The sequence below is a fragment of the Lissotriton helveticus genome, chromosome 1_1 (assembly GCF_964261635.1).
Source record: "Lissotriton helveticus chromosome 1_1, aLisHel1.1, whole genome shotgun sequence".
NCBI lineage: Eukaryota > Metazoa > Chordata > Amphibia > Caudata > Salamandridae > Lissotriton > Lissotriton helveticus.
Window position 1 is genome coordinate 538,542,829 of NC_136057.1, and position 27,528 is coordinate 538,570,356.

Sequence of the window (27,528 nt, forward strand, 5' to 3'; positions counted from 1 at the left end):
TCACTGCTCCTCCCCTGTCACTAATTGGTCACGCTGACGGGCACAGCTGAAAGCCCTTCGACATTAACCTTACCACATTGGCTACGGGTTTACTCACTTTTGAGGAGCAAATGCCATTAACTGGAAGTCGGGTGGTGGGGGGGGGGGGGGGGAAATCACTAAGATTTCTTGTTTAAAATGGCAAATGCTAACATGTTGCAACCACCCCCGTTCCTAAACGAAGTGGGTGAACCATAGCTACAGTGGAAGCAATGGTTTGGGCTGCTAGAATCCTACTTGATAGCAATAGGAGGGTAAACGTTTTCAGCCTTACGCAAGTTACATACACCACTTCATAACCTAGGAATTGAAGGGCATAAAACATATGACATATATGCGGAAGAGGATAGTGATGATGATGAAAATGTGTATCTAGCGGCTGTTAGTAAACTGGAAAAACACTTTGTTTGTTTATGTTTATGTATTTATTTTTGTATAGCGCATATGTCACCGTTCGGTCTCAGAGCGCTTGCTGAAACTAAAGATAGAGACAGGGGGCAGCTAACGGATTTAAAAGAGCCAGGTTTTAAGATTCTTGCGGAAAGTTTTGTGATTAGGGTCAGTTCTAATAGATAGTGGTAAAGAATTCCAAGTGGTGGGGCCTATTTTGGAGAAACTTCTATCCCCGTTTCTGACAGTCCTGACCTTTGGGACTTTAAAAAAATGTTTATTTGATGAACATAGAGTCCTTTCAGGGATGTAGCCCTGGAGCTTTCTCTGAAGGTACTTTGGTCCCTGTCCATTGATGGACTTATGCACCAGACAACAGATCTTAAATTTGATGCGTTTTCTTATTGGGAGCCAGTGGAGAGTCTTGAGGCACGGAGCTGAAGGGGTGCGGGGAGGGAGGTCAAGAATTAACCTTGCGGCAGAGTTTTGCAAGGTTTGGAATTTGGTTAGGAGACCTTCGTTCACATCAGCCAACAGTGCGTTTCCATAATCAAGGCGACTAATTATGAGGCCCTGAATAAGGGGTTTCCGAGAAGTGAGTGGAATCCACTTGAAGATTTTTCTAAGGCTTCTCATTAGCCCAATGCTGGTGTGAACCACTTTATTTACGTGTTGGGACAGGGTCAGCTTGTCATCAATAATGACTCCCAGATTCCTTGCTGAGTATTTTGGAGCTGGGCAAGGGCCTAGAGATGATGGCCACCATTCTTCCTTCCAGATTTTATTGGCCTTGCCGAATAACAGAATTTCTGTTTTTGCGGCATTTAGCATTAGGTAGTTGGTCGTCATCCATTCTTGAATGGAGATCATGCACTGTTGGAATCTTACTTTGGCATCTAGGTGGTTTGGTCCTAGGGTTATCAGAATCTGGGTATCGTCGGCGTAAGATACCGTCTCAAAGCCATGAGCTTTGATTACTTTAGCTAGAGGCGATAGATATATATTAAATAAAGTAGGGCTTAAGATCGAACCCTGCGGGACACCTTTGTCATTGTCCACGTAAGATGACGAGAACGGGCCTATTTTAACCTTAGACCGCCTCCCTGTCAGATAGCTCTGAATCCATCTGCGTGCTTGACCCTCTACACCAATCTCAGCTAGCCACTTTTGAAGGATGTTATGAGAGATGGTGTTGAAGGCCGCCGACAGGTCAAGTAAAATCAGGATGGCCGATTGCTTGGCATCCAGGGACAGCCGGATGTTATCCACAACCTCCAGGAGAGCGGTCTCGGTGCTGTGGCAAGCTCTAAAGCCCGATTGGGTGGTGTCCAGTAGCATGTTGTCCTCTAGATGTTTGGTTAATTGGGTGTTGATTAATGATTCCATTATTTTGCCAAAGAGTGGCAGAAGGGAGATAGGCCGGTAATTTACTGGTTGCTCTGGGTCAGCATTGTTCTTTTTTAAGATGTGTCTTACTGTTGCTTCTTTCTAAGACATAGGAAAGATGGCTTGGGCTATTGATAAATTAAAGATTGCCGTTATTTCAGTCATCATAGCAGGGGCTACTTTTGTCAGGATCTGGGCAGATGCGGGATCACTAGGGGAACCAGATTTTATTTTCTTTAATTTATCTGTGACTTCTCCCACCGTTACTGTGTGGAATTCAAGAAGGGGATTAGGCAAGGGTATAGCTTCCAGGGTAGGCAGATTAGGTGGACATGTGTAATTGTCCTTGATGTTAAGAGGTTCAGTCTCTTTAGGAAAGGCCTTGTGAATTGTGTCAATTTTATCTTTAAAATAAGTGGAGAGCCTATCGACCCATTCTTTGGACTCGATGGTAGGTGGTTGGCAGGAAGAAGGATTTGAAAAATCTTTGGTAAAACTAAAAAAAATGTGGTGTTGGAAAGGCACTAATTCTTTTCAAGGGTACAGGGGAAGAATGAGAAAGTGAAAACGTACATTGCCGCCCATAAAGGGTTAGCCAACACTTGCGAATTTGAGACCCTGCAAGACTCACTCATTAGGGATCCGTTGGTAAGATGCACCAACAACACCAGGATACAAGAAAGGCTTTTAGTCGCCAATCCTGACCTAAAACAAGCTATAGACATAGCGGTAGGGCTTGAGCCCACTGCTGATTGTATGGCAGCAATGAAAGGGGACGGAGGTAAAAATGCAGAAGTGAATGCCATAAGCAAACAGGAAATCTCTAAGGAAAGCAGGAACAAAGGCCCCAGTATTTTCACCACAGGCACCAAACTCAAATTTTATAGATGCAGTAACCCTACTCACCTAGCTAATTTTACAGGGTGTCAAGCCAGATCTGGTCCCTGTCATAAGTGCGGCAGATTTGGCCAGATGTGTAAAGATCACCAACCTAAAGCGGTTTTGGCCATAATAATAATAATAATAATAATAGAGCAAGAGCATTCCCAAGATAATAAGTGAGAGTGTCTGTCTTCGAAGATTCATGCACACCCTATACGCTAGTGGAAGCTGAGGCATTTACTAAGTTGTTCCCTGCATGGCAACAGGGCATGCAACCCCCAGACATACATCCAGAGGGTAACAATGGGGACCCCAAACCCTTGGTAGGCATGACAACCATGAACACTGGGTTCAAGGGGAGGAGTACGGTGGGCAAAATCTACATCACACAGAGGGGATCCAACGTGTTGGGGTGGAAACACCAGAGAGAACTGGGCATCAAGTTAGACAACAATAGCCCTAACCAAGTCCTCCTAGTAGTACAGTCAGTAGGGGGGAACAGAGGTTTGCAATGACTTTCCAGAGGTTTTCACGGACAAACTGGTTCTATTGAGGAACTATCAACACTATCAAGCTTAAAGCTAATGCAAGACCAGTAGCCCACAAGGTTAGGTTAGGTTTTCACGGACAAACTGGTTCTATTGAGGAACTATCAACACTATCAAGCTTAAAGCTAATGCAAGACCAGTAGCCCACAAGGTTAGGCCCATAACTCATATGATGCAAGAACCCCTCCTGAGCAGAATTAGATAAACTCCTGTCACAAGGTGTCATTGAGCCCATAGAAAGCTTGCAATCGATGGCCCCCATTGTTCTTACGACAAAGGCGTCCAGCAAGGAGATCAGGGTATGTGAGAACCTGAGGGACCTGAACAGCAACATATGGGTGGATAGGCATCCCTTGCCACACATTTACGAGGTCCTCACCTTAATCAAAGACGCTAGCTGTTTCAGTGTGCTAGACTTCTCGTCCGCCTACCATCAGGTAGAGCTACACCCTGACTCATGCTACTTGACCTCCTTCATAACCCCGCTGGGAGCGTTCCAGTACAAGCGCATGCCCTTTGGATTGGCCTCGGCAGCCGTTGCCTTCCAAAGGATCATGCAGCATGTACTAAAGAACACCCAGTGCACCATGTGCTTTCAGGATGATATCCTCAGTTACGGCAAAGACCTGGAAGAACATAACACCATTTTGAGGGTGGTTCTTACCAAACTGAAAGAGGCAGGCTTGACCTTAAAGAGAGACAAGTGTAGGCTTTGTGAAGTACCTAGGCCATACCATTTCCCAAGATGGAACTAAACCAAAGATTGACCTAGTAGAAGCCATTCACTGGACATCTGCTCCAGGGTGTGTGGAAGATTTGAAGTCATTCTTGGGGCTGTCAGAATACTATGCTAAGTTTGTCAGGAATTACGCAAGTATTGTTGAACCACTAAGAGCCTTGCTCAAAGCAAGGACTCCTTTCGTGTGGAGTGAGGACTGTCAAGAGGCGTTCTTCACAGTGAAGTAGTGTATTGCCACTGTCCCATCGTTGGGCAGATCTGACCCCACTAAGCCCACCATCGTGTACACTGATGCTAGCAATAGAGGATTGGGGGCCAGTCTCACCCAAATCATCAACTGTAAAGAACAAGTGGTGGCGTTAGCTTCTCGCGCCCTTAAAGGAGCAGAAGCAAATTACTCCGTAGTCGAAAAAGAAGCATGTGCATGGGCCATCCAACACTTCTGCTTCTTTTTATGGGGCATTCCCTTCACTGTGAAAACCGACCATAAACCCCTCATGTATGCATTCCCTACTAAAGGGTCTGAAAAGACCACTCCCAGGATAGCAAGGTGGATCTTGGGGCTGGAAGGGTACAATTTCAATGTCAAGTATATGCCAGGTTCAAAGAATGTTGTGGTGGGCACCTATGGACATGGAGGACAATCCATCTCATGTGGAAACTGGCGAGGTAATTTTGAAACTATCTTGCCTAAAAGAAAAAAAAAAGAACGGGAAGAGTGTGTACACAATTATGAGGAAATGAAGATCCTCAAAGGCTTAATCGTAAATGGGAGACCTAATGAAAAATTTAAAGTTGCCACTGCTTTAAGTGGGTGCTGGGATGTAAAACTGGAATTAAACATCCAAGAGGGGACAGTATGCAGGGGAGAGAAAATTGTTCCACCGGAAGCCCCGAGACAAAAAATTGTGGACCTAGCCCATATCGGTCAACTGGGGCGCAGTCTTACAAAGAATATAATAAGATTAGACTACTGGTGGCCAGCGATGGATACTATGGCGGAGCGAACAGTGAGGGACTGTCTTGAATGTAGCCGTTAAGACAAAATTCAACAGACAAGGAAACCTCCCCTGTCACTGTACCAGATAAACCATGGTCCCAACTAGCACTAGACATTATTGGTCCCCTCAACCTTAAGTCTTTGAAGGAACGGTTCTTGTTAGTCATGGTGGACTACCACACCAGGTAGGTTGTCTACAAGTGCGTGCACCAGATTGACACAAAAGTAATGATAAAATTCCTGAAGGATGTTTTCTTTGAGGAGGGTATCCCAGACACTTTGGAGTAGTGTGGCTCACTGGTTAGAGGCGGCAGGCCTGAGAGCAGAAGTCAGCCTGGGACCAGGGTTCAATTCCCGACGCGGCAGGGTCGTGGACCTTGGTCAGCGGACTCGATAATTCTCGCTTCGGTGCTTACTCTAATCAGGGGTTCCACTCGGCAACTCTGGGTATTAGCTTGCCTAATCTCCACAACGGCCCCACCAATTCCGGGGATGCCTGGCTCCACCTTGGGGACTCCCAGCAAGGGACCATCCCACAGGGAAAGCCAGGACGGGTTCCCCAGAGTTATACAGCGCCGGGATGCCCCGTTGCTGGGGCAGCTGTGCGCTTTACAAGTATACTACATTACATTTACATTTACTTTGGTAACAGACAACGGGGTGCAATTTACCTCAGAGAACATGTCTCAATTCCTATCTGAAATGTGCATTACCCACCGCAAGACCGCCCTATATTGTCCACAGGCCAACGGTCTAGTAAAAAGCATGAATCGCATGGTAAAAGAATGCTTACAGCGGGCCGAGATATTAGGCATTTCGGCAGAGGACACCTTGCAAGTGCACACTTTGGGCCTACCGCACTACCCCGAACTTAGTCACAGGGGTGTCCCCCTTCAGTTCACTTAAGGGGAGGATTCCCAAAACCAGACTCTCCCCCCTCTAAAGAGACAGCACACCTATGACGTTAATCAAGACAAGATCAGAGAACGTGTTGCTAGTCACCAAGCTAAATACAAGGTCAGATATGACACGACTAAACATGTGAAGTCTCACACGATTGGGTCTGTATAGATCTTCCTAAACAACGCAGAAGGGAGGCCACTAGATTTACAGAACCCATGAAAGTAATCAAAGTGGGAAGGAATGTTGTTACACTCACCAATGGGCAAACTTGGAGCATGACAGAATTGTCCCTCACAGGGAGGCGCCTACCCCCACAGGTCAGCGCTCCAATTGGGGGAAATGCCAATGTAGCCCAAAGGAGATCTTTAAGACCTACGACTGCGCCTAGGAGGGCAAGAAATTATTGTTTCACTTAGTTCTTTATTGTTGGTACTGCAGTGCAACTATGTTGGTATTCCAGTAACCTCTGCATGGTTTACTGTTGTATGCCAGAAGCAACCTTGTCTTCATCTGCACCCCCTTTCCCTTTGTAAGGAGATGTGTTGTAATCTATACTTGATACGCACCCCCAATGCCCTCCTTCCCCTTGGTACATGCCAGACAGGAATGCATGAACATTCCACAGCTGACTCCAGCTGACTGGAACCTGTGATGGTGTATGGACGCAATAGAGACGACTTCTACAATCTCAGTGTGCGTCTTTACTTTGCAACACTATACTGTCCAAACATATAAATATGGGGCTTCAGTAAGAGGTATTAAGGTATTGTGAACGACTAAGACAGTATTCAGTGTAGCACTGTGCTTCAGTGTTACAATCGGACAGTTCAGTGTAATAAAGTCTTGGGGGTACTGTCTTACTGGGGGAGTGGAGTAGATTTATTGGATCATAAGTACCATTAGCCATGTGAAGAATGCATTACCTGGTAAGTGTTCTGTAGTTTCTTTTATATATGGTTGGGTATGGAATGTTAGGCAGATGTTGCTGGGAGCTGCTGTCAACCATATCAAGCAGGGATTGGTAATAAATATACTAACGATATACTCCAGTGTCGTGTTATTTGAAAGGAAATGCTACAGGGGGCTCTTTAAGACACTGTTTTGGGAGGCGGCTGCCTAATGTATTGCACTATGACATAATCGTCGATCTGATTACTCTACAATGAGGAAAAACGAAGATTTTTGACAAGGGGATACAACTAAAATCAAAGAAAGCAAGCCATTTTATGACAGTTCTAATAGGGGTCACACTAAGGAATTCCAAATGGCCCTTTTGTATTTAGAAAGGTGAACACGATTCAAAAGACAAAGAGAGTAACCAAATGAGGCCTTGCTGACAAGTAGGGTCTACATACAGGCTCTGAGCGAGGCGGCGTGAAAAGGTATTTGTGAGCATTTACTGTGGGCTTTAATTAGGTCTATGCCGGCAGTTCTCACCCTTGCATGCGCTGATCAGGAAGTATCCGTAAGGAGTGATCCTGCTGAATGCCAAGTCCACCACGGGCCGCGTGTGTCCGGAGCAGGTGAGCGGAGTCTGCCTCATTGCCATGACTGCTGTAGAAGGTAGGCTGCGCGAAACGCAGAAAGCGACGGGTAAGAAATCGGCAGAACAACACAACCACCGGCGAGGAAAGGTGCACGCAGCCGGAAGTGCAGAGCGTCAGGCGCCGTCAGTTACGAATACACTGCGGCAGCAGCAATAGGAGGAGCGGAGTGTGTCACTACACGCAAGACATGCAAGAGTAGAAGGCGTCCATAAGAAGTGTCTCGCAATGGTGGTGGCCATGTTGGGTGTACAAGTTTATCAATGTATTAGGGTATTTTTGAAACAATTCATATTCTCCTCGCTTAGGTCAATAAAAGTCCTTTTTTTATTGTAGCATGATCGCCCCTTTTGAACCTTTCACACACAGAAACGTACCGCGTAGATACTGTTTTGCGTGCTCTATGGGGAGAAAGGTTGCATTTTGCCGCCGTGCTACAGTCATGCACGAGCCCCCATGCTTCTGTGGCAGTTTCTCCTTTCTCCATCCCGATTTGTTGAGCGTCGATCGAAGAGCTGGAGTGTGGCTCTTCTGTCACAACCACGAAAGTGGACTAACTTGTTTGAAATTATTTTGGGCAGCATGTTGATCTGACAGGACACACGAAAAAGCTTATTGCGGCTCTCGTCACTACTGCATCATTTATTTGATGGAAATTATGAATTTTTTAGAGGATAACTGTGTTGCTTTTAAGTGAGTTACATTTTCAGAAAAGGGAAGCCCTTCCAACATGGCCGCCATCGATGCTTCGCGTTGGTATTAAGGTTCGTATCGTGCAGGGGGCGTGCAGGAAGCGGTGCCAGCAAGGTCTGTCATTGGTACATAGTGCGGACCAGAGATTGCACAGCTGCAGCTATGTCCGCCAGGAACCAAGGTATTCCTTTAGGTAAGTAGCATTGACGGCCCCAAATCATACTTCGTCTGATAGCATGCTCAAACAAACTGTCAAAAGAAAAAAAATCGGCAGTTCAGCAAGAAGAGAAGAATTATCCCCATAAAGAAAAATTCAGGCTCCAGAATAGTCGTTTTAGTGATGACAGATATAGACGCACGTCAAAAGGACAACATGTATCTATCAAGCCATGGTCTATGCATGTGGTGCGCTCCGGGATGTAAAGTCTATGTTTGAACAAGCGCCACCTCTCCCTCGTGCATAGCTGCAAGTTTTTAGAATGCTTATGTATGATATTTCCATGGTTTCAAGGTACTTACGAGTGGCATTCTACCGTGTGACACTTGAGGTAGACTTTCTCACGTGGAAAACCAAGCAAGGAAGTCAAGACATATCTACCAGAAAGTTTCGACTTTGGGCTATAAGAAGCTGTAAAAGGTTCTTAAACCTGCTGAAACCCCTGAAAGGTAAGGTCCCTTACATCTTGCAGCGAAATGTGCCTATTCTACCTCCCACACACGAGTAAGCATGTGTTTGTCTTAAAGTGACAGCCGTCACATGACATCAGACAATGAATCCTTGAGGCCTTCAGACATGCAAACCGTAAGGCACAGTAGCACCATTTTAACAGTAGCCTGTATGGTATTTCTGAGAGGGCGGACAGGGGGTGCAGGCTGTGCTGGACGGGTTTAAGCAATGGGTAATCCACAAAACTAATAAAGAATAAGTTCTGAGCATACTTTTATTTGAAATTGTATGACGCATGCATGGCCCTCTTTCATCTCCCAGGATCTACCAAATGCAGATTACTAAAAGTTGGAAGCCTAAATAAAGGATGTATAAGCTCCTACGTAGCTGTCATCAATGAAACAATTAATTTTTGCATGATTCTGCGCCCAGGGCCGACTACCATTCATGCCTCAGTCCTGTCTACCCCCAGCAGTTGTTGGACCTGTCTCTGCAAAGTGCCCACTGACTTCTGGCCAATCCTCAAACTAGCTTTGTTGTGTTGCAGACCACTACTGTTCTTTTTAGGCTTGCTACAGATTAGTCAAACATAAGGGACTCTACGACGTCTCTAGGGCTCCCCATCACCTCTTGCTTATCGAGATCCTTAAGACAAACCATACGTTTGTTGCTCGAGTATGAATGTACCTTAAATAAATGAGAAGACAAGAGGTGTTTGGCAAAACAGGAACAAGTTTGGTTTAATTAAACGTAGCGGCCGGGAGAGTATCGGCAGAGGCGCGTCTGAATACAGTCACAGAGTATAGAAGTTTTGGCTACACATATATAGATTTTGTCGGTACACTAAAACACTTCAACATTCTTTGAAAAGCATCATAGTCATAAATAACAAGTACAGCCAGGGCACAAGTCCTATAAAAAGAGGTGGGGGGGACGGACAATATGCAAATGATCTCATGACGTCACTTCCTGAACGTGTCCCAGTGTCTGAAAATTACACCGGGACACATTCAGCATATTTCTGTGGGGCCCAGCTTCTTGGCAGGGGGACGGCGTCCACCCTGTGAAAAGAGCGGGGGGGACGCCGTCCACCCGTGTGGACACCCGACTCGAGCCCTGAGTACAGCTATCTTATAAGGGGGACACAGATGGCTCTCGACCTTGGGGAGAGCTAGTGTGGGCCAGTGTGTGCGTGTCCAGCTGTCTGGTGAGCGCCTGATCACCTTGTGCAGTGTACATATTGTATCGTGATTGGCTGAGTGTTCCTAACTACATATGGCATCTAACTTTGTGGTATTTTGGGAGGGCACACTGTTGAATTGATTTAAATACACACGCTTGTTGCTATGTACTTATTGCTGTTATGTATGGCATCCTGTACTCAGATGTAATAGTGCATCTTCTGAAGGACATTCCACATTCTGGGGTTCCGAACACTGAACCAGGTGCCATGCCAGTCAAGTGCAAAGTTAGGATGTGCTACTGTCTGTCAGGAATGAGTTAAGACAATACTTAGATCAATTATGCTCTGAGAATATAATTGAACCAGCAAATGCTGCTGAATGGGTCAGTGCGGTAGTAATAGCCAAGAAGAAGGATGGAAAAATCTGTTTTTGTGCGGACTTGCGCTCCTTAAACAAAAATATTGTAGTTGGTTGTCACCCACTTCCCAAAATTAATGAGCTAATTTCAACTTTAGAAGGGGCAAACATTTTCAGTAACATTGATTTAAAGGCAGCATATCATCAGGTATTGCTTAAAAAAGAGTCTCAAACTCTTCGTACTTTCATCACTCCCTTTGTAGCTTTCAAGTATTACGGTGGCTGTTCGGACTTGCATTGGCGGCAAGCATTTTTCAGAAATTGATGTTCACATTATTCAAAGACATACATGGAGTTTTTCATTCCAGGACGACATCCTAATATTTGCTAAAGATGTTTTAGAGTACAACAGCGTTTTAGAGAAAGTTCTAATCATCTGGTCTAAATATGGCATGACTGTTTCAAAGGACAAGTGCAAGTTCTTAACGGATAATGTGGAGTATTTAGGACATTACATCACTGTACAAGGCTTTAAACCCAAAGCAGACCTTGTCAAGGCCCTAAAAGAAGCATCTAAGTGATTATTACTTAAGATTCGTTTGTGGGTATGCCACTCTTATGGAACCTCTTAAAATGATGTTGCAGAAGGAAGAAAAGTTGTGTTGGGGTTCAATGGGACAAAGTGTTTTTCCAAGATATCCAAAATATCCTATACCATGTCCCGGCGTTAACAACGTATGTCAGTGGTCACAAGTGTATTGTTACAGTGGATACCAGTGCAGTAGGCTTAGGAGGTTTGTTATGTCAAAAAACAGGAACTTCTGAAGCTACAGTAGCTTTTGCTTTCAGGGTTGTATCTCCTACTGAAATGAAGTATAGTAATATTGAAAGCGAGGCACTTGCCTATGCCTGGGCGATATAAAAATTCTGAATTTACCTCTGGGGCACATTTATCACCTTATTTGTAGAAAGAAAAACCTTTTTTAGGGGTTCACTGATGCACTTGGTCCTTAAACCAACAACGAAGAGATTGGCACGGAAGCTGGAATATCAAAATAACAATTTTATTAATCTCTCATGAGGGAGACTGCATCAATACAGTACCCTAAGGCCACTGTATGAGACAGTCCAAAGAGTACAGAAACCAATGGCCTTTTATGGCCAGTTTATTGCCGAGTAAGTATGAAGACTCAAAAAGAGGCAGTACAAGTGTGCACTCAAATAATTATTACACATATAAGGACGAACAGAATATACTTAGTCAACCAAGTAGGAGGAGTAACAGAGTTGTTGACATCAGTTAATATAGCCTGACAGTTATACACTAAGAACAGGTGCATTCTATCAGCTAGGTCTTTCTGAGCATGTGCAGTACTCTGGATCAGTACTGAAGGAGTTGACTGTAACTGATGACTTAGGCAGAATACAAGGGCCGGCAATAGTGAAGAGGGAGAAAGCACATGGCGAGCACACGGCTAACTAAAATGGCTGCCAAAAACCAAAATGGCTTCAGCTGATGCTAACTGCCATTTCAGCTCGTTTCCACAGATGGCCGTTTTAGCATTAGCTGAAGACATCCGCTATGAATTAATAGAAACATGGAAGTTATCCTGAACATCTATCCTCATAATCCATTAATATCCTGATCCATTGCTAGGTGGGCATTTACTTTTGAACATTTTGTTTAACTGGTAAGATACAAGTAGGAGTACATGGGGAACAGAGCATTGGGTCATAATGAACACACAGATAGCAGGAGAGAATAATGGCTATTATTACAAACAGAACTATCAATATTTTTCAACCCCAAGCAGAAAGTAAATCCCCAAACCATCCAGTCCAATTCTAAGTTTCAGGGCTCCGATATATTTCAGTGAATATCTATTTCAATTTTAGAATAGCCAACAACACGTCTAATATAATATCTTAATAATAAACATTTTTTTAATAGACTTTTCCAGTATTCTTTTTATGAGGGCTAGAGTATCACTTGATATGCTCAAGAGGCGGGCAAAGTAATATTTGTCAACTGTTAAAAAAAAGTTTCTCTTGCAGAATAAACATTATTCCAAATGATAATATTAAAGTAAATACAAGGATCATTACAAAAACTATATTCGCTCCAGGAGACCAGGAGGACCACACTGGGCCATGGGAATTAGGACAAGGAGCCGCAATGGGCTGATCCTCCTCAAAACTGGGACGACCACAGGGGTACATTGCTAAAAAGTACTTGAAGAAATAGAAGCCGCTGTACAACTAGCCAGAGGGGAGTCTTCTCCCTGTGTCTGTCTGAGCCTCACAGGCAGGCTCCTATTATTTATCAAAACGGTGGAGCTGCACAACTTGCAACTCAAGAAAACAACCACGGCCCAGTTTGAAGAAGAAAACCACAATCCTGTCCTAGTGTCTCAGGCAGTGCGCCAGTATTCTTCACTTTAATCTAACAGATACCAAAGGCACAGCACCTGTACCCTGAACTCAAGTCCTTCCCTAACTCCGGTATTGCTCCGCTGGCGCACTGCTCTTTTGTCGGGGCCACAGATTGTACCCAGTATGCCCTGGTACCTCTTGATCAACAAATAGAGGTGCAGACTTGCATTCACTTGGGAACCAGGACTCAGAGGCATGATGCTGGGATATCTGAAGCAACCCTTGGTTTAAAGGGGGTCACCTCAAGCAAAAGCCTCCTTGCCGTCCTTGTCGGTCTGTGACTGTCTCATCTGGGCATCAAAAACTGGATCCCCGCAAAGAATTTTCCATCCTGATTTGTGACCCATCTTTCGGCCAAGACAGTGACAGGGGTACACACTTCTTCCAATCTTCCACCTTCACTGCTGTTATAGTTGCCAGCAACGCCTGGGCTGGTTCCCTTCACCTTGGCTTCAAACTGGACTGGCGCTGACTCTCCAGGCTGGATCTGATGTCTGGACCCCTATGGCAATGGTTGTAGAGCAGCAGATATCTATTGGTAGTCAGAACAAAAAATCTTTAGACAAGGCATACAAATAATCTATCAACAGAGAGGATACACTATTTCCAAATCCTTTTTTTAGGCTTGGGGCGCCCCATACATTAGCAAGGCACCCAAGAACCACATAATCTATCTGAGAGTAAAAAACACCCATGACCCATTAGCGAGTATAAAAGGAACTTTTTGGTGAACTGACAAGAGTAAAACGTTACACTATTTAAAGCAGCCAAGGATGTCTATGTTTATTTACTAAATTCTGAGAGAAAATAAAAACAATACAGACATACTCTAAATCCTTACATTTCTGTATTCCTATATAATTCATCTTAAGAACCTCAAGAAAGGGAATTCTTAGAACAATCATTCTTTTGTGCATCTTGTCTTAACAAGCTTGTGTTTCATAAGTCATAACCTTGCACTACTTGTACAGGACTGCAGGCACTTCTAAAATGATTTTTCTTAGGTAAAAACACCTATATTTTATGCTTAGGACCATGCTCTCATGTTATAGGCGTAGCAGGAAAATCTAAAACTGCTAATTTAACAAGGATTCCTATTACATAAATAACTAACAAAACCTCAACATAGTGGGTACATGAATTTCTCCAGCAAAACCTATTGTGGCAAACAAACTCCTATAAAGCAATATTTTCCTTCAAAATGCGTGCTGAGGATCACACGGGCATCTTTCCTAACATTGGGAACCCTTGTGCATTCTACTTTTCACAATCGGACTATGTAACATCATTTTTCAAAGGAAAAAAAAAACATTCACGAGCTCCAATAAGGACTAACAGAAAATACTTAGTCAACAAAGTAGGAGGAGTAACAGAGTTGCTGACATCAGTTAAAATACCCTGACAGTTATACACTAAGAGTAGGTGCATTCTACCAGCTAGGCCTTTCCGAGCATGTGCAGTGCTCTGGCTCAGTACTGAAGGAGTTAACTGTAACTGATGACTTAAGCAGAATACAAGGGCAGGCAATAGTGACGAGGGAGAAAGCACATTGCAAGCACATGGCTAACTAAAATGGCTGCCAAAAACCAAAATGGCTTCAGCCGATGCGAACAGCCATTTCAGCTAGTTTCCACATGTGTACCGATCATAAACCATTAATGTACTTATTATGTGATAAGGGCACGTCATGTGCGCCTTAAAGGCTTATCAGAATTCTATAAAAATTGCAAGAGTATAATTTTGAAGTTAAATATATACCTAGAAGCACTAAGTCTAGAGCAGATTGCGTATCTAGGCTGCCTATAATCGAACAAGGAGAAGATGCTGAGGTAGACATGTTCAGAAATGAACGTGTGGTAGATAGCACTGATATTGTATTTAAGTGCAATGGGTCAGTCACTGAAACTGAATGGAATGCGATAATGACACTGTTCTCAAGGAAGTCAAATCATTTGTCCAACGAGGTTGGCCCTCTATAAGGAATTTTAAGGGTGACTTGTATGTATTTTGCTAATTAGCTGATCAATTAACAGTAGAAAATGACATACTTATGAGGGCAGAAAAGATTGTGATTCCCAAATGTTTAAGAGCCAAAGTAATTGAGTTGGCCCATAAAGATCACTTAGGAGCTACATCCACAAAGAAAACATTATGATGTTATTTCTGGTGGCCTTATATGGACAGGGATGTTGGCACATTTGTAAGTAATTTCCACAAATGCATTCTATCTAACAATAATTGGAAGACAAAGGGCACCCATTTAATTTCCACACCCTTGCCTCACGTCCCATGGTGTAAAGAGGAGCTGGACTTAGCTGGTCCTCTTATGGCATTACCTTTTGACGCTAAATATCAAGTAGTGCTGATAGACTACTACTCAAAATGGTTATATTATGATTTTGTGCAAGAAACATCAACACCAGTAGTTATTAAATGTTTGGACAAAGTATTCGCTTTAGAAAGTTATCCCGGATAACGGGGTACAACTGGTGTCTGCGTCTATGGAGGCCTTTTCTAAAAGACAAAGGTATCAAATACTGTAATATAGCTTTGTACTCACCTCACTCTAATGGTGCTGTCAAGAGGGCTAAACAGCTGTTAAAAGAAGGCATTCAAATGGCTCTCACGTGCGGTAAAGATGTTATTAAATTTGTCCAAGACCAAGTCTGGGCATACCATACTACTACTCATAGTGTCACAGGTGATCCAGCGCAACACCTAATCAGGGATCAATACTCGATAACATCACATACAAATGGCCTATACACATACACCCAAATCCCTGATGCTCTGGGGGTCAAGTTTTAATGACGTCAAAATTTAACTAAACCTGTTTATCAACTCTCTTTCCTCTGGTCGATGGACCAATTGGTTGAGTAGTGGATGGTAATAATAGTACTATCTAGTTAGCTAAATAATCGCAGACTCTCTGTATGATTAATAACGTTTACCTCAAATAAATGTGAATAATTAATGCTCATCGCATACAGGTTACAAATGCAAACAATAAAACTCACGAGGGAGAAAAAAATATCAGCAAATACAAAAACAGTGTCATACTCTTCATCAAATGAACAATATGCATATGAAGGAGTGGATAGATGAAGAGACATATGTTTCAGCAAATACTGTAAAACATTATACATATGACGGAGGGGATAGACAAAGAGACATAAGTGTCAGAGACAAAAATAAATTTGCAAATGATTATGCAAAGTAGAGATGGAAGGATAATACTAACCCAAGGATCAGTGAAATACCCCCCCCGCCCCCGGCCAAGGAGGTAGTGGCGGTCCCCTGAAATAGAGGTAGGGAACAAAGATTTCAGGAATCAGGAACGGGACAGGAACAGCTAGGCCTCTCTGCAAACTGACGGACAGCGACGCATCACCCCTCTGTCCTGTTGCCTCCTTACGCTAAACCACACCCACAAAGGCACCCCCAGTTATATTATGATTCTAAGGCCTCTTATTTATTCCAACATTCCCATCACGTAATTCACGACTAGTGAATGCAAATGCATTTGTTCATTTTATATGCAACATTTTCATAGTTCTCATGAGTCCCCTCTCCGCTGTGTCCATGGAAGAAGTATAGACGCTGACTTTGGGTCCAATGGCCAGTCTAGTTTCTTGGCAGGCAAACAATGTCTTTCTCAGCTGATTGACCTTGGACCTTTGCACCTCTTCTGCCAAGCTCAGCCTTTTCTGTCTATTTTCTTTATTATTTAATGTTTTTCCCTCCAGCTCAACTATCATGTCAACTTTAGGCATTTCAGTCCCGTTCATTTAACTATGATGAACAAAACACAGGCATTTATTAATTAAATTAAATGCACTTTTCAGTGTTTACCACCCACCTTTGCACTATCCCATGTTAGTATTTTCCCTAGCAAAGCTTTAAGCAAAAGTGGCATTATTTATTATTATTTTTAAAAGCAAAATACGAAATGCGGCCTAGTCATGCATTATTTCTTGTTCCTTTCAAAGTGCAATGTAAAATGCGGCTTAATTCTTTCATGCATTATTTCACATTAGTGCATACGTGCGCAAAGCGGTTTCCTGTGTGTTTCATGTGATTTGGATGTTAGTTTCCATTGCACACTTCTAGTATGTATTATAGGGGTGTTAATCTGGGGCCGGTTTCTATTTGCGAAATCCCTGCTCCATCACAGGTGTGTCGAACTTTTTCTTGTTGAGGGCCAGATTATACAATACAGGATTGTGTCCCACCTGGCAAAAGTGCAGAATGCACAAAGTAGAATCTTTGCATATCGTGACCAAAACAAATTCCAGCCATGGGAGTTGTGAAGGAAGGATCTTGGGTCATGTTAAGGGATATGCGACCTAGAAGGTCCGAGGTTGAGTTCAATTATTATGGACCTATTAAAGTAGTCAAGGTTGCACATTTATCTGTTCTGTTAGAAGATGGACGTTGATGGGCAATTAGGAATTTGGTTTTGTTAAGTGAGTTTCAAAGTACTATTGTGAGAAACACATTACAACAACATCAAACGCAAAACTTGTTTCTACCGGCCTTGACTGATACTACGTAGGACATGGGAAACAAATGTTCCGGTATTCAGGACAATAATTCATCTCTTTGTGGAATATAGCAGTTGTCCGACTTTGGAAGTTGAGTTACCTGCCAATCGGGATATTATCAGGGTCAATAGTGGTGTGTCTGCTGTCAACCAAGGTAAATTACTTGTGATGACTGTGATATTACTGTTGCCCTTAATAGTAGAAGTGTTAAAACTAAGATTGGCAGAGTTAAAAAAACACACAAAAAACAGTTTATCTGTAAGCCTTTTCTATTTAAGCTTGCATGTTATTGCATTATTATTTATATATTTTTTCTTCTTTTGCTTTCTTTCTTTAAAAAAAATAAATATATAAAAGGAGGGGAAATGTTTTGTATTGATTTAAATGCACATACTTGCATGCGCTTGTTGCTATGTGCTTATTGCTGTTTTGTATAGCATCCTATACTCAGATGTAATATTGCATCTTCTGAAGGACAATCCACTTTCTGTGGTACAGAGCACTGATTGGTCAGTTTCTTTCACCAGTCAGTTACTGGATTGCAGAGGTAGAAGTTGTCTGAGGATGGGCTCCTTGCATAAACCTATGGAAGAATAAATACAGAAGAATTTGGACGCAATGAACCGATTACTGTCTTAATTTAAATACCGTTTACAACACACGCCTTTGGCCAAACGTGTTTTATTGGGGCTAATCTCCTCGGTTCTGTATGTGGTTGACTATCTGTGGGATAGATCTGGGTTTTCCCTGGGCGCACGTGTGTCTTTAGGTTAAGAGACTCCCCAGCTGTGACCAGTTATTCGATAGGCATGGGTGTTGGTTGTAGGACCTGCTTGACCACGTATCTCTGACTCTGGGTTGATGGGGAGGTCACCTTGGGTAAATCCAACAGCCATATCACAAGTTCGTTATAATATGGCAGCCACTGGTATAATTTTTATCGACATTCTCAACATTGTGTGTACAGTTGTCATAGCGTACATCAATATTGTCTTTACTGATATTGACATAGTTATGCATTCCTAAATCATGGCGTACATCAATATTGCTTTTACTGTTAACAACAGTGTCATTCGAAGATGGATTAGGGCATACACTGACATTGCTCCTGCTGGTATCGTCACTGTGGTGCAGGCGTAGATTATGGCATACATTGACATTGCATTTATGGGCATTAGTATTGTTATGCCAATGCAAGTTATGGCATAGGTTGACATCACATTTATTGGTATGGCCGTTGTCGGGCTGCACATATCATGGTATTTGTTGACATTGTATTTACCCATTCCAACACTTTGATTCCACATGCATGAAGCGTCGATTCCATAATTCAACAGTGATGATGTGGCATGTATGAGCAGCTTGCTTGGAACACAGCAAACTCTATCAGAGAGCACGTCTTTCTTTGGGTTTGCTTATCCCCTATCTCGTTGGCAGTTGTACATCTTCCCCAGCCTGGGTATCTGCCAATAACTATGCCACACTCGAAGCATAGTGTTACATGTCTTTAATCATGTGCCTGTAACTTCAAACTCAACATTCTACACCTTTGACACCTACATCACAGCTCTACAGAGTCCATTTAGCGCCAAAAGGGTTCCATCATAAAACTCGCAAAACACTACACTTTGCAGTGCTGCATTCTGCTATTGGGGTCGCATTTTGGGGCATCTTTTCATTTAGTTCTGTCAACCGCACTGCAAGAGTCCTCTGGCTGAGCTGAGTCGTAGCCGTAAAATAACAACACAGATTTCTTTTCATGCCTGAAGGCTACAAATACACCTCACTAATTCCTCTACTTGCAGAGAGTTGGCTCTTCTAGAGCGGGCAGCACGGCTAGCTTATTTCACCGCTGGCTCTTCACTGCTTGTTTGTTTTTTCACACAGTTCGCCATATAAAATGCAAGTTACAAAAATACACAAAGAGTGCAACTTCACCCTCATCAACATGAGGGCAGAGACCGTGCCGTTTAGATTTGTTAATGTTAATCACCCCTGTGACCACAGGCAGAACCGGCCACATGGTCAGCTCAGATACTCAGAAGGGCGGCAGGGCTTGATTGAAGACCGGGCTCTTGCCTAATCGTCAATGCCAGTTAAAACAGCACACATTCACCAATGCATAATGTATTTTTTATTTGTGCGAGACTAGAGCAGACTGTGGGCAGCACTAGCAGTGCTGGCATTACCAGAGAAGACAATTTTAGCATTTGGGTGTTTAAATGCAACCTTGGTAAGAGGGCCTCTTGGAGTGGTCCCAGGGGCACCATAATGTGTGACAAATGCATTTTAGTGCAGTGATGCAGACACCAGCACTATAATACTGTAGTCTAATTACTGATGCCTGGTACTTGGCATGGCTGCTCTAATTAATAGTGGTTGAAAGGCATGAAACAAAAGCCTAACTCCAAGTTATAGTGATTGGAGGCAACAGTCGGGTAGTCTGGCTGATAACCCCACTGGTACAAGCATGGGGCCACAAAGCCCAGTTATTAAAAACTAGAATTCATTCTCCTTCTAGTTGACAACAATCTCCTTAAGGTTGCCAACTCTGCATGAACGAAAATTCAAAAATCAACCTCCATCCATGTTAAAACATGTCCCTTTGCAGCAGGGATGTGGAATTTAATAAAATATCTACTTGTCCATGGGGCAGGTTGCTTCATAAATCTACTTGTCCTGTAACAAAATCCACTTGCCCACTTGGTGCCATGTACTGCAGAGACAAATTATGGTCGCAATCTCATTATATAAAAGAGTTCTGATATAGCCTCCTTGATTATGCCAGGGCTCATACCATAGTAGTGTTTGAATACTTGCAATCCCCTTATGTTGCCAGGTTTCCGCAGATCTACATACTGGGGCTGAAGGTAGTGGTAAGCAATAGTTCCAGGGTCAGAGTTCCCTTTTGAGTCGGTGCAAACCTACTAACTTGAATGTTTTAAGGGTATCAAAAACTCTTTTCTAATATATTCACATACAGAGAAATGTTGGAAATGTACTCCTGACAATGGTAGACGTAAACCTTCTTCCAGGGTTAGGAAAAAAGTGGTTGGAGGGAAAGTGAACTTGCAAACACTCAGATTTTCGCATGAGCAAATCTACACATGCATATTGCCCATACAAAAATGCAGTTCACAAATATTTTCTAGGAGTACTATTTATTGTCCTACTTCTGTAAATTCTTGGGAATTCACGAAAGCCGCATAACTACCCTTAATGCAAGGGTGCACTTTTAAGACTTTATTTAATAATTGGGCCCCTAATATGGTCTGGCGTTGACCGTGACCTTTTGTGTTTCTTAAAGTTTTTTTCGGCTGGCTTTACTGTGAGTTGACAGCATTCTGTTCTTTCAGAAGAAGCATATCGACACATATAGTATTTTTGTTCATTGCCAGTAACTACAGTGGCAGTGTGTTCTTTTTGAGACCAAAAACTATTTTTGCTTTTGCCAATGTTTGTTATAATAGTGAGGGCCTAGCAGCTCCCTCCCCAATAAGGTTTTACAAAAACCATGCATAAACAAGTCACACAATGACATAACTAAAAAGCTGACCACTAATTTCAGACCGTCTGGCTTTGCCAATGCTTGTTTGTTTTTGTTTCCCATAATCCTATTGAAACTGGTTACACTGATTATCCGTTATCAATATTTTTGGGAAACACTAGCATGCATCAACACATGTTACTAAATAATGTTTTGTTTTTCCTGCTTTCATTTTTTTAATGAACATTTTATTTTGAAAGCAAAGAATCATCAATCTTGATTTCAGGCTTTTGCAAATATTTGCATCAAATCAGAGAGCATTCTGGGAGCATTATACATAGCTTCATTTTGCTAAACTTTGAAAACATGTGAAAATATTTTTGTTCTGGAACCACTGTCAGCAGTGTAGTCGGCGCTTACAACATTTACTTAGACCGCTCGCCCTAACAATAAAGGCTTTCAATTAATGAACCATAAATACAAGTTTGAACAGCAGTAACATATGAGCAAAAATATTACCTTAACTGCAGATAGTCTCCTTCCTTGATCCATAATGTGGTACTTCAAACTGGCAGCCAAAGGGTTTGTGCTGCAGGGGGTTGGGCCTACTTGTCCCAAGGACAACATAAACATAAAAACTTGTTGCCCTTAAGCCCAAACAACATGTCCTGGGCGTCGGGCTATAGGAATTCCACATCCCTGCCTTTGCAGTCATTTTTCCTGAAGAAACCTAGGTGCAAGTACACACTTTTTAATTTGTCTTTACGTGCCCCTTGTTTCGGCAGTATTGTGGTTTAGTGGCTGTTCATTAGTTATTAATCGCCAACTCTGTGTTGCTTTGTGTTGTCGTGTGTAGTGGATCTCCAAGAAACAGCATGCTGACACGGTATGGGCTCAACACTTCTTTATTCCGTGTTATCTGTGGTACAGCTTTGTTGCATGTTAGTGTATGTGGTTTTTTCCCCTATGTATCTTCCCTTCTCTCTTTTCCCTTCTCCCACTGAGGTCACTTCCTATCCCGATCATCCTCGACAATGTTCCTGACTTCACACTTACCCTCTTGTTAGATAGGAACTTGGGAATCTGTCTCATGTCTTTCGCATCTCTTCAACAAGTCTTTGTGGTTATATTTTGGGTTGCTCCGAGCCCTTTGTTATCTCGGGTCAGTACGCTGACTGCAGACCTCCTCCTGTTTTTGGGAGATGTCCTATCTCTTCCACTCTCTTTCCCTTGTTGATTTCTTCACCTGGTGGTATGTTGATGGGCTTGAAGCGTGAGGCATTCCCTGGTTCGGGTTGCTGTGACATGGTGCCTTTCTGTCATCTTCAATGGCTCTTTTTCATCGTGTTTGTATGACTCTCTTCTGTTTCCACTTGACTACTACCTAGTCCCCTTCTGCACAGTTATTCTCCTGCACTTACCTTATAGCATTGTGGGTCTTTGTCCTGTTCTTCTTTTACTTGACTGTGGTTTTGAGCTTGCCTTTGTCTGTGACACGTGTCATTGTCCACTTGGGGAGTTTGGTCCAAATTGACCAGCCAACCATGAGTGGCCTGGCACTCAATTTTGTCTACTGTGGGGCGGAGGTCTGGTAGGCACCCAGGATCTGGCAAAGTACTTTCTTAAGTGTTGCTCCCTCTGAGGTGGCTTGTTAGATGGTCCTTTTTAGGGTGCCCATGAACCTTTCCTGCATCCCATTGGCCTGGGGTACTCTTGACAGTATTTTCCGGTGCTTAACAGCCCATTGAGTTGAAAAATCTGTGAATTCTCTACTGGTGAGTGTGAACTGTTGTCCGATTTCAGGGACTTCAGGAGGCCCTCAAGCCTGTGGACAGGGGGCTTAAGAAGTCAATATCAACTCCGACATAGTTTGTGGTAGCGGTATCATCGTTGTGAGCATGAACTGGTGACACGTGTGCAGCTCTATTTCTACCATGCTCTTTTGGGACCGACAGCCACTCTTCTAAGGCTCTTTTGGTAACGACTACTCCATGGTGTCCTTCATGCGTGATTTTGATTACTTGTTTCCATGGGCTCTTGGTGATGACTGCGTGGGATTACAAAAGTATAAGCCCTTCACTTCCAGCTCTTCACGAAGACTCTGATTTCTTCAGGTTCATTTTCTGGCTGTGCCTCCACCTTTGTGTCTTGATTAGGCTCTTGAAGATCTCCAAGTCTTCATCTTCATTTGTAGCTATTGTCACTTGGGGGTATTCAAAGAGCTGTGGATATGCCTATGCTATTTATGAATTGGAGGTATTCTTCAGAAACCAATGGGTTTAGTTTTGCCTCCTTAAGTGGATGTCTAAAGAGAAGTTGGTGTTTTTGTTTTTCTTTCCCCGGCTTGTTGATGATCACGTAGTCTTAGTCCTGCAGACGTGTCCCCCAACTTCAGATTCTCTGGGCCATTGTTCTTTTGGGGTTGCCAAAGACCATTAGCAAAGCTTGATGATCAGTTAAGATGGTGAATCTTTTGACATACAGACACATGTGGACGTGTTCGTACTACAGCCAGGCGCCTATGTCTGGGTTGTTAGTAGGTCCATTCAGTGTCTGACAAGCTCCTGCTGGTATATGCTCCTACCTATCATGGTGATTCTGGGTCTTTTGGGTGTTGCACCAGTATGGCTCCCAGTCCCGCTAGGCTGGCGTCCACTGTCACTTAGTGTTCAGTTTCGGCTCAAAGTATGCCATGATTGCTGTCTCCTCTATTGCTGTGTTGATGCCTCAAAATTTCGCACTTACGTGACCATTTGAAGACTGCATTTTGTTTTGTCAGGAGTGTGAGGGGTGCCCTTATGGTGGCATGCTTTTAATATACCTGGCACAGTAGCTGGCCAGGTAATAACCATTAAGAGGCTTACTTTTAAAAGAAGTAGTTGTTCAGCTCATCACAGTTGGATAAGACAACTCCTTTGAAAAATCATGTTTTTCAAGATATGGTTTTTCTGCTGACAACACTTGCTACTCTCAAGGAATGTCTTAACTAACAAACTGGTGGGAGTATCAAATCCGGATAAAGTTTTCACAGTTATGGAGACACATGTCTCACACTATGCATGTAAGGAATAAATACCCACACTTACAAGTGCTGAAGGTTATGCATTTTGGGTAAGATGTGTTTTATCAAGCCAGCCCTGGCCTGATGCACTGTATTTACTGTCACGCTCGTGGTTGGCACACAGCACTCACGAGCTGGAGAGCAAGTGTACTCCTTACTAAGATACCTCTAATGTGCTAAGGATTACCTCACAGTGGATCTCATTGTATTTAAGGAATGGACGCCTTTGTTTTGTAAATTTGAGGTCTAGGTAAACGACTATTTTTGTTATGTGTAACTTTGTATGTGTTGTAAATGTATATTGTACATCTTTTTGTTGAATTTCGTTGATCGAGGTTGGCATATAAAATGATTATTGGTCCTAACCAGATATGAAATTAAAATAAATAAATTGTGGTTATGACCGGGAATGAGCAATGGATGTGACTTCATTGAAATATATGTGAATTTGATGGAATATTGAACCAGTGGATAGGAGGAATTAAATGTACCCTATTAGGAATCTTTGGGATATTTGTTCCTCCACATCACTTTTTGTTTAGTGTGTACATTCACAGCCCAGAGAGTGGAGGAATATTTGGGAAACCCCCTTGTATATTTGCCATGGTTGGCACACAGCACTCACGAGCTGGAGAGCAAGTTTATTCCAAACTAAGAAACGTGCAGTACTCCTAGAGAAAGCCAGATCCAGTTCAAAGTGCCATGTATCACATGCAGAAGCTTAACAGTCACACCCCAACCCTACAGATATTATTTCTTAGCAGGGTTTAATTTGACCCAGTGGCTTCTGGTGCTCGACACGGAACTTATTTATCTACACCAGCCCTTATAACAGTCGTTCAACTGGTGACGATGTTTGTCTTAATTTGGCTTGAGTACAACAACAGTCGTTTAATAACTGAATATACATTCAAAATAACGAGTACCTGCCGCCCAAGCCATTCTTACTGCCACCCAAGCCATTTGTATAGCTTTGGGTGGCTTGTAGTAGTCTGTATTATCACTCTGACAGGTGTGTTATGGTTAGTAGTTGTGTAGGTACTGTCATTTGCAGTGCTGCGGGCAGAGGCAATGGTTGGTGAAAGCTCAGTGCCCTCCTGTCAAGGGACCTGGTACTTATATATTTTTTTTTACAAACTAAGCTCTGCTTCTTTGGTACCCACAAGGCACCTCCAAACAGCCAACTTAGGAATACTTCCTGCCAGCCATTTAACTTGTGGAAATGGGCATTTCTCTACGGAGGACCCTAATGCTGGATCTCTCTCCACATCAGAGCCTGACTTTCACTTATCTCTTTTAGAGAAGTCCAAACCGACTTACTTTTCTTTCTACCAAAATAACTCCATGCAAAATTACAAAACATAAAGGAATCCTGGATTATAGTAGGTAGAGGTAAAACGATAAGCCTCTTGATATAATGTAAATTAAATATGGAGCAGGTGGATACCTGTAGTCTGATAATAAAGGTAAAGAACACAGTTTCCATTTCTCGGTAGAGCAGGAGGAAAATTACACCAGGATATATACCCCCAAAGTGTCTTTATTTCAGTATCAAACAAAAACAGCACATTTTTCTAAGAAAACAGCCTTCCTTGTAGTGTAAAGGTGAAGTGAGGTAAATATTAAACCAATAAATGTACCCTTTTTTTAAAAAGTAATTTTATTGATTTTCAACACACATAACTCGCCTTTACATGGCACATGTTCAAAGGAAGGCACTGTTCGAGACAAGTTACATGAATGTTTATTACCCATAGGTGAAACAACATCCGAATCTTTGGTCAGTACCACTTTATATTACACCCCGTCCCCTTTTCTGATCAATGCCTGCTTCAATATATGCACTCGATGTCATCCCGTCGTTCAGTGGTCCCTCAGCGTAGTGCCTCCCGCATGCTCATGCCCTTCCCTCCCACCATCCCTTAACTCGCTTCACCGGTGTGCTCCAAACAACCTAAACAAGGATAATCAAATGTCGTTCCGTGCTAGGGATTGTAGGTCTTTGATCCCATTCAAGTCGTACTCCCAGCTCCGCTGGTTTCTCACCTTCTCCCATCACCCCAGTGGTCTACTCAAACCTATCTACGTACTCCGAGGTCTGATATTTTCCCGAGAGCTCTCCAGGGAGTCTGCGTCCGAGTCCGCTTCTGGGTGCGTCAGCAATGCCACTAATGCTTCCCACGGCTGTGCGGTTTCCATCACTTTGTCATTGTTCACTCTCCTGGCCTGTTGGAGTCTAACCATGCTCTCACTGGCTGCCCATCTCGCAAACTCCACCCTCCATCGCTCCACGCTAGGTCCCTGCCTGGATTTCCACAGCCTTGTCAATTCACGCTTAGCCAGCAACAACCCTAGGTCAATGAACTTGCTTGTGATCCTAGTGCGCTTTGTGTGCAGAACCCAGTGCAGTATGCATGCCCCCATGTCAGGCTCTACCTGTCTGTCCGTCACCCCACCCAGGACCTCCATCACCTCCTCCCAATACGTTCCAAGCTGCGGACAGCTCCACATCATATGCTGGAAATCTGCCGCCTGCGTGTTGCACCTGGGGCAGCATGCCGTTTCTACTTAGAAGTATTTAGTTATCTGCTCAGGGGTTAAGTAGGCCCTATGCACAATATAGAAATTAATAAGTTGAAACCTGGCATTCCGCGTACCTTTCCATGCCCTTTCCATTATTTTAGTCCTTGCTGTCTCAGGAATATCCTTTCCCAAGTCCGCCTCCCATTTTTTACGCAGCTGTGTCAATGGCTGCATACCCTCCTCCACCATTCACCTGCAAATACACGTCACTGCTTTGGATGGATGGATGGATGGGTTTTTATATAGCGCAATATCACCGCCAGGTCTCAAAGCGCTTTGCATTGGGAACCGGTCCTGGTTTTTCCCTGTGAGATAGCCCCTACTGGGTATCCCCAAGGTGAAAGCCAGGCATCCCGCCGCGGGGGGCCGTAGTGGAGATTAAGCAAGCTATTGCCCAGAGTTGCAGAGTGTGAACCTGTGATTCGAGTAGGCACCGAAGCGAGAATTACCGAGTCCGTGGACATTTTGGGCTCAAGACCCTGCCGCGTCGGGAATTGAACCCTGGTCCCGGGTCTGATCTCAGCGTCCGGGTCTGCCTCCTCTAACCAGTGAGCCACACTTCTCCACTTTCACCATTCCCGCTGCCATAACAACATATTGATACGTCAAGGATGTCTGCGGCTCCAGTAGCTCCGTCCCCCAATACTTCTGTATCGCAGCTAGCAGGGCAGCGTGTAACAAATAGTCACCTCTAGGCAGACCATATCTGTCTTGCAGTGCCTGGAAAGGCAATAGGGCCCCCTCCTCATATAGATCCCCAACCACCAATAAATATACCCTTTGACATCATTATTCACACAAGAACACAAATTCTATTGTAATGTATCAAGGTAGGAGCTATCATAGATTCCATAATCCACTTGGTTGAAAACATGGCTTCAGAAGACTGTAATATCAGAGGCTATATCACCAGTATTGGAATTGGCGTTTCAGGTTGGCTAGGGTATACACCGAAGTCAGGAAGAACCCACCACTCTAGTCAGGGTAAAGGAGTTACACACCCAAGATAACCCCTGCTCACTCCCTTGGTAGCGTGGCAGAGCAGTCAGGCTTATCCCAAAGGCAATATGTAAAGCGTTTGCGCAACA

General features: G+C 43.4%; 2 protein-coding genes across 2 annotated transcripts in view; one reads left to right on the top strand and one right to left on the bottom strand.

Moving 5' to 3' along the window:
• Positions 1–7,607, bottom strand: part of STRAP (serine/threonine kinase receptor associated protein) — a 184,429-nt gene extending 176,822 nt beyond the window's left edge. Inside the window, exon 1 of the mRNA XM_078674028.1 lies at positions 7,325–7,607. Within this exon, the coding sequence (XP_078530154.1) occupies positions 7,325–7,436 (112 nt within the window). The 5' untranslated portion in view covers positions 7,437–7,607. The remainder of the gene's footprint in view (positions 1–7,324) is intronic.
• A 595-nt stretch (positions 7,608–8,202) lies between these two features.
• The window catches only part of DERA (deoxyribose-phosphate aldolase), a 269,417-nt gene continuing 250,091 nt past the window's right edge, over positions 8,203–27,528 (top strand). The window contains exon 1 of the mRNA XM_078674029.1: positions 8,203–8,317. Coding sequence (XP_078530155.1) covers positions 8,287–8,317 — 31 coding nt within the window. The 5' untranslated portion in view covers positions 8,203–8,286. The remainder of the gene's footprint in view (positions 8,318–27,528) is intronic.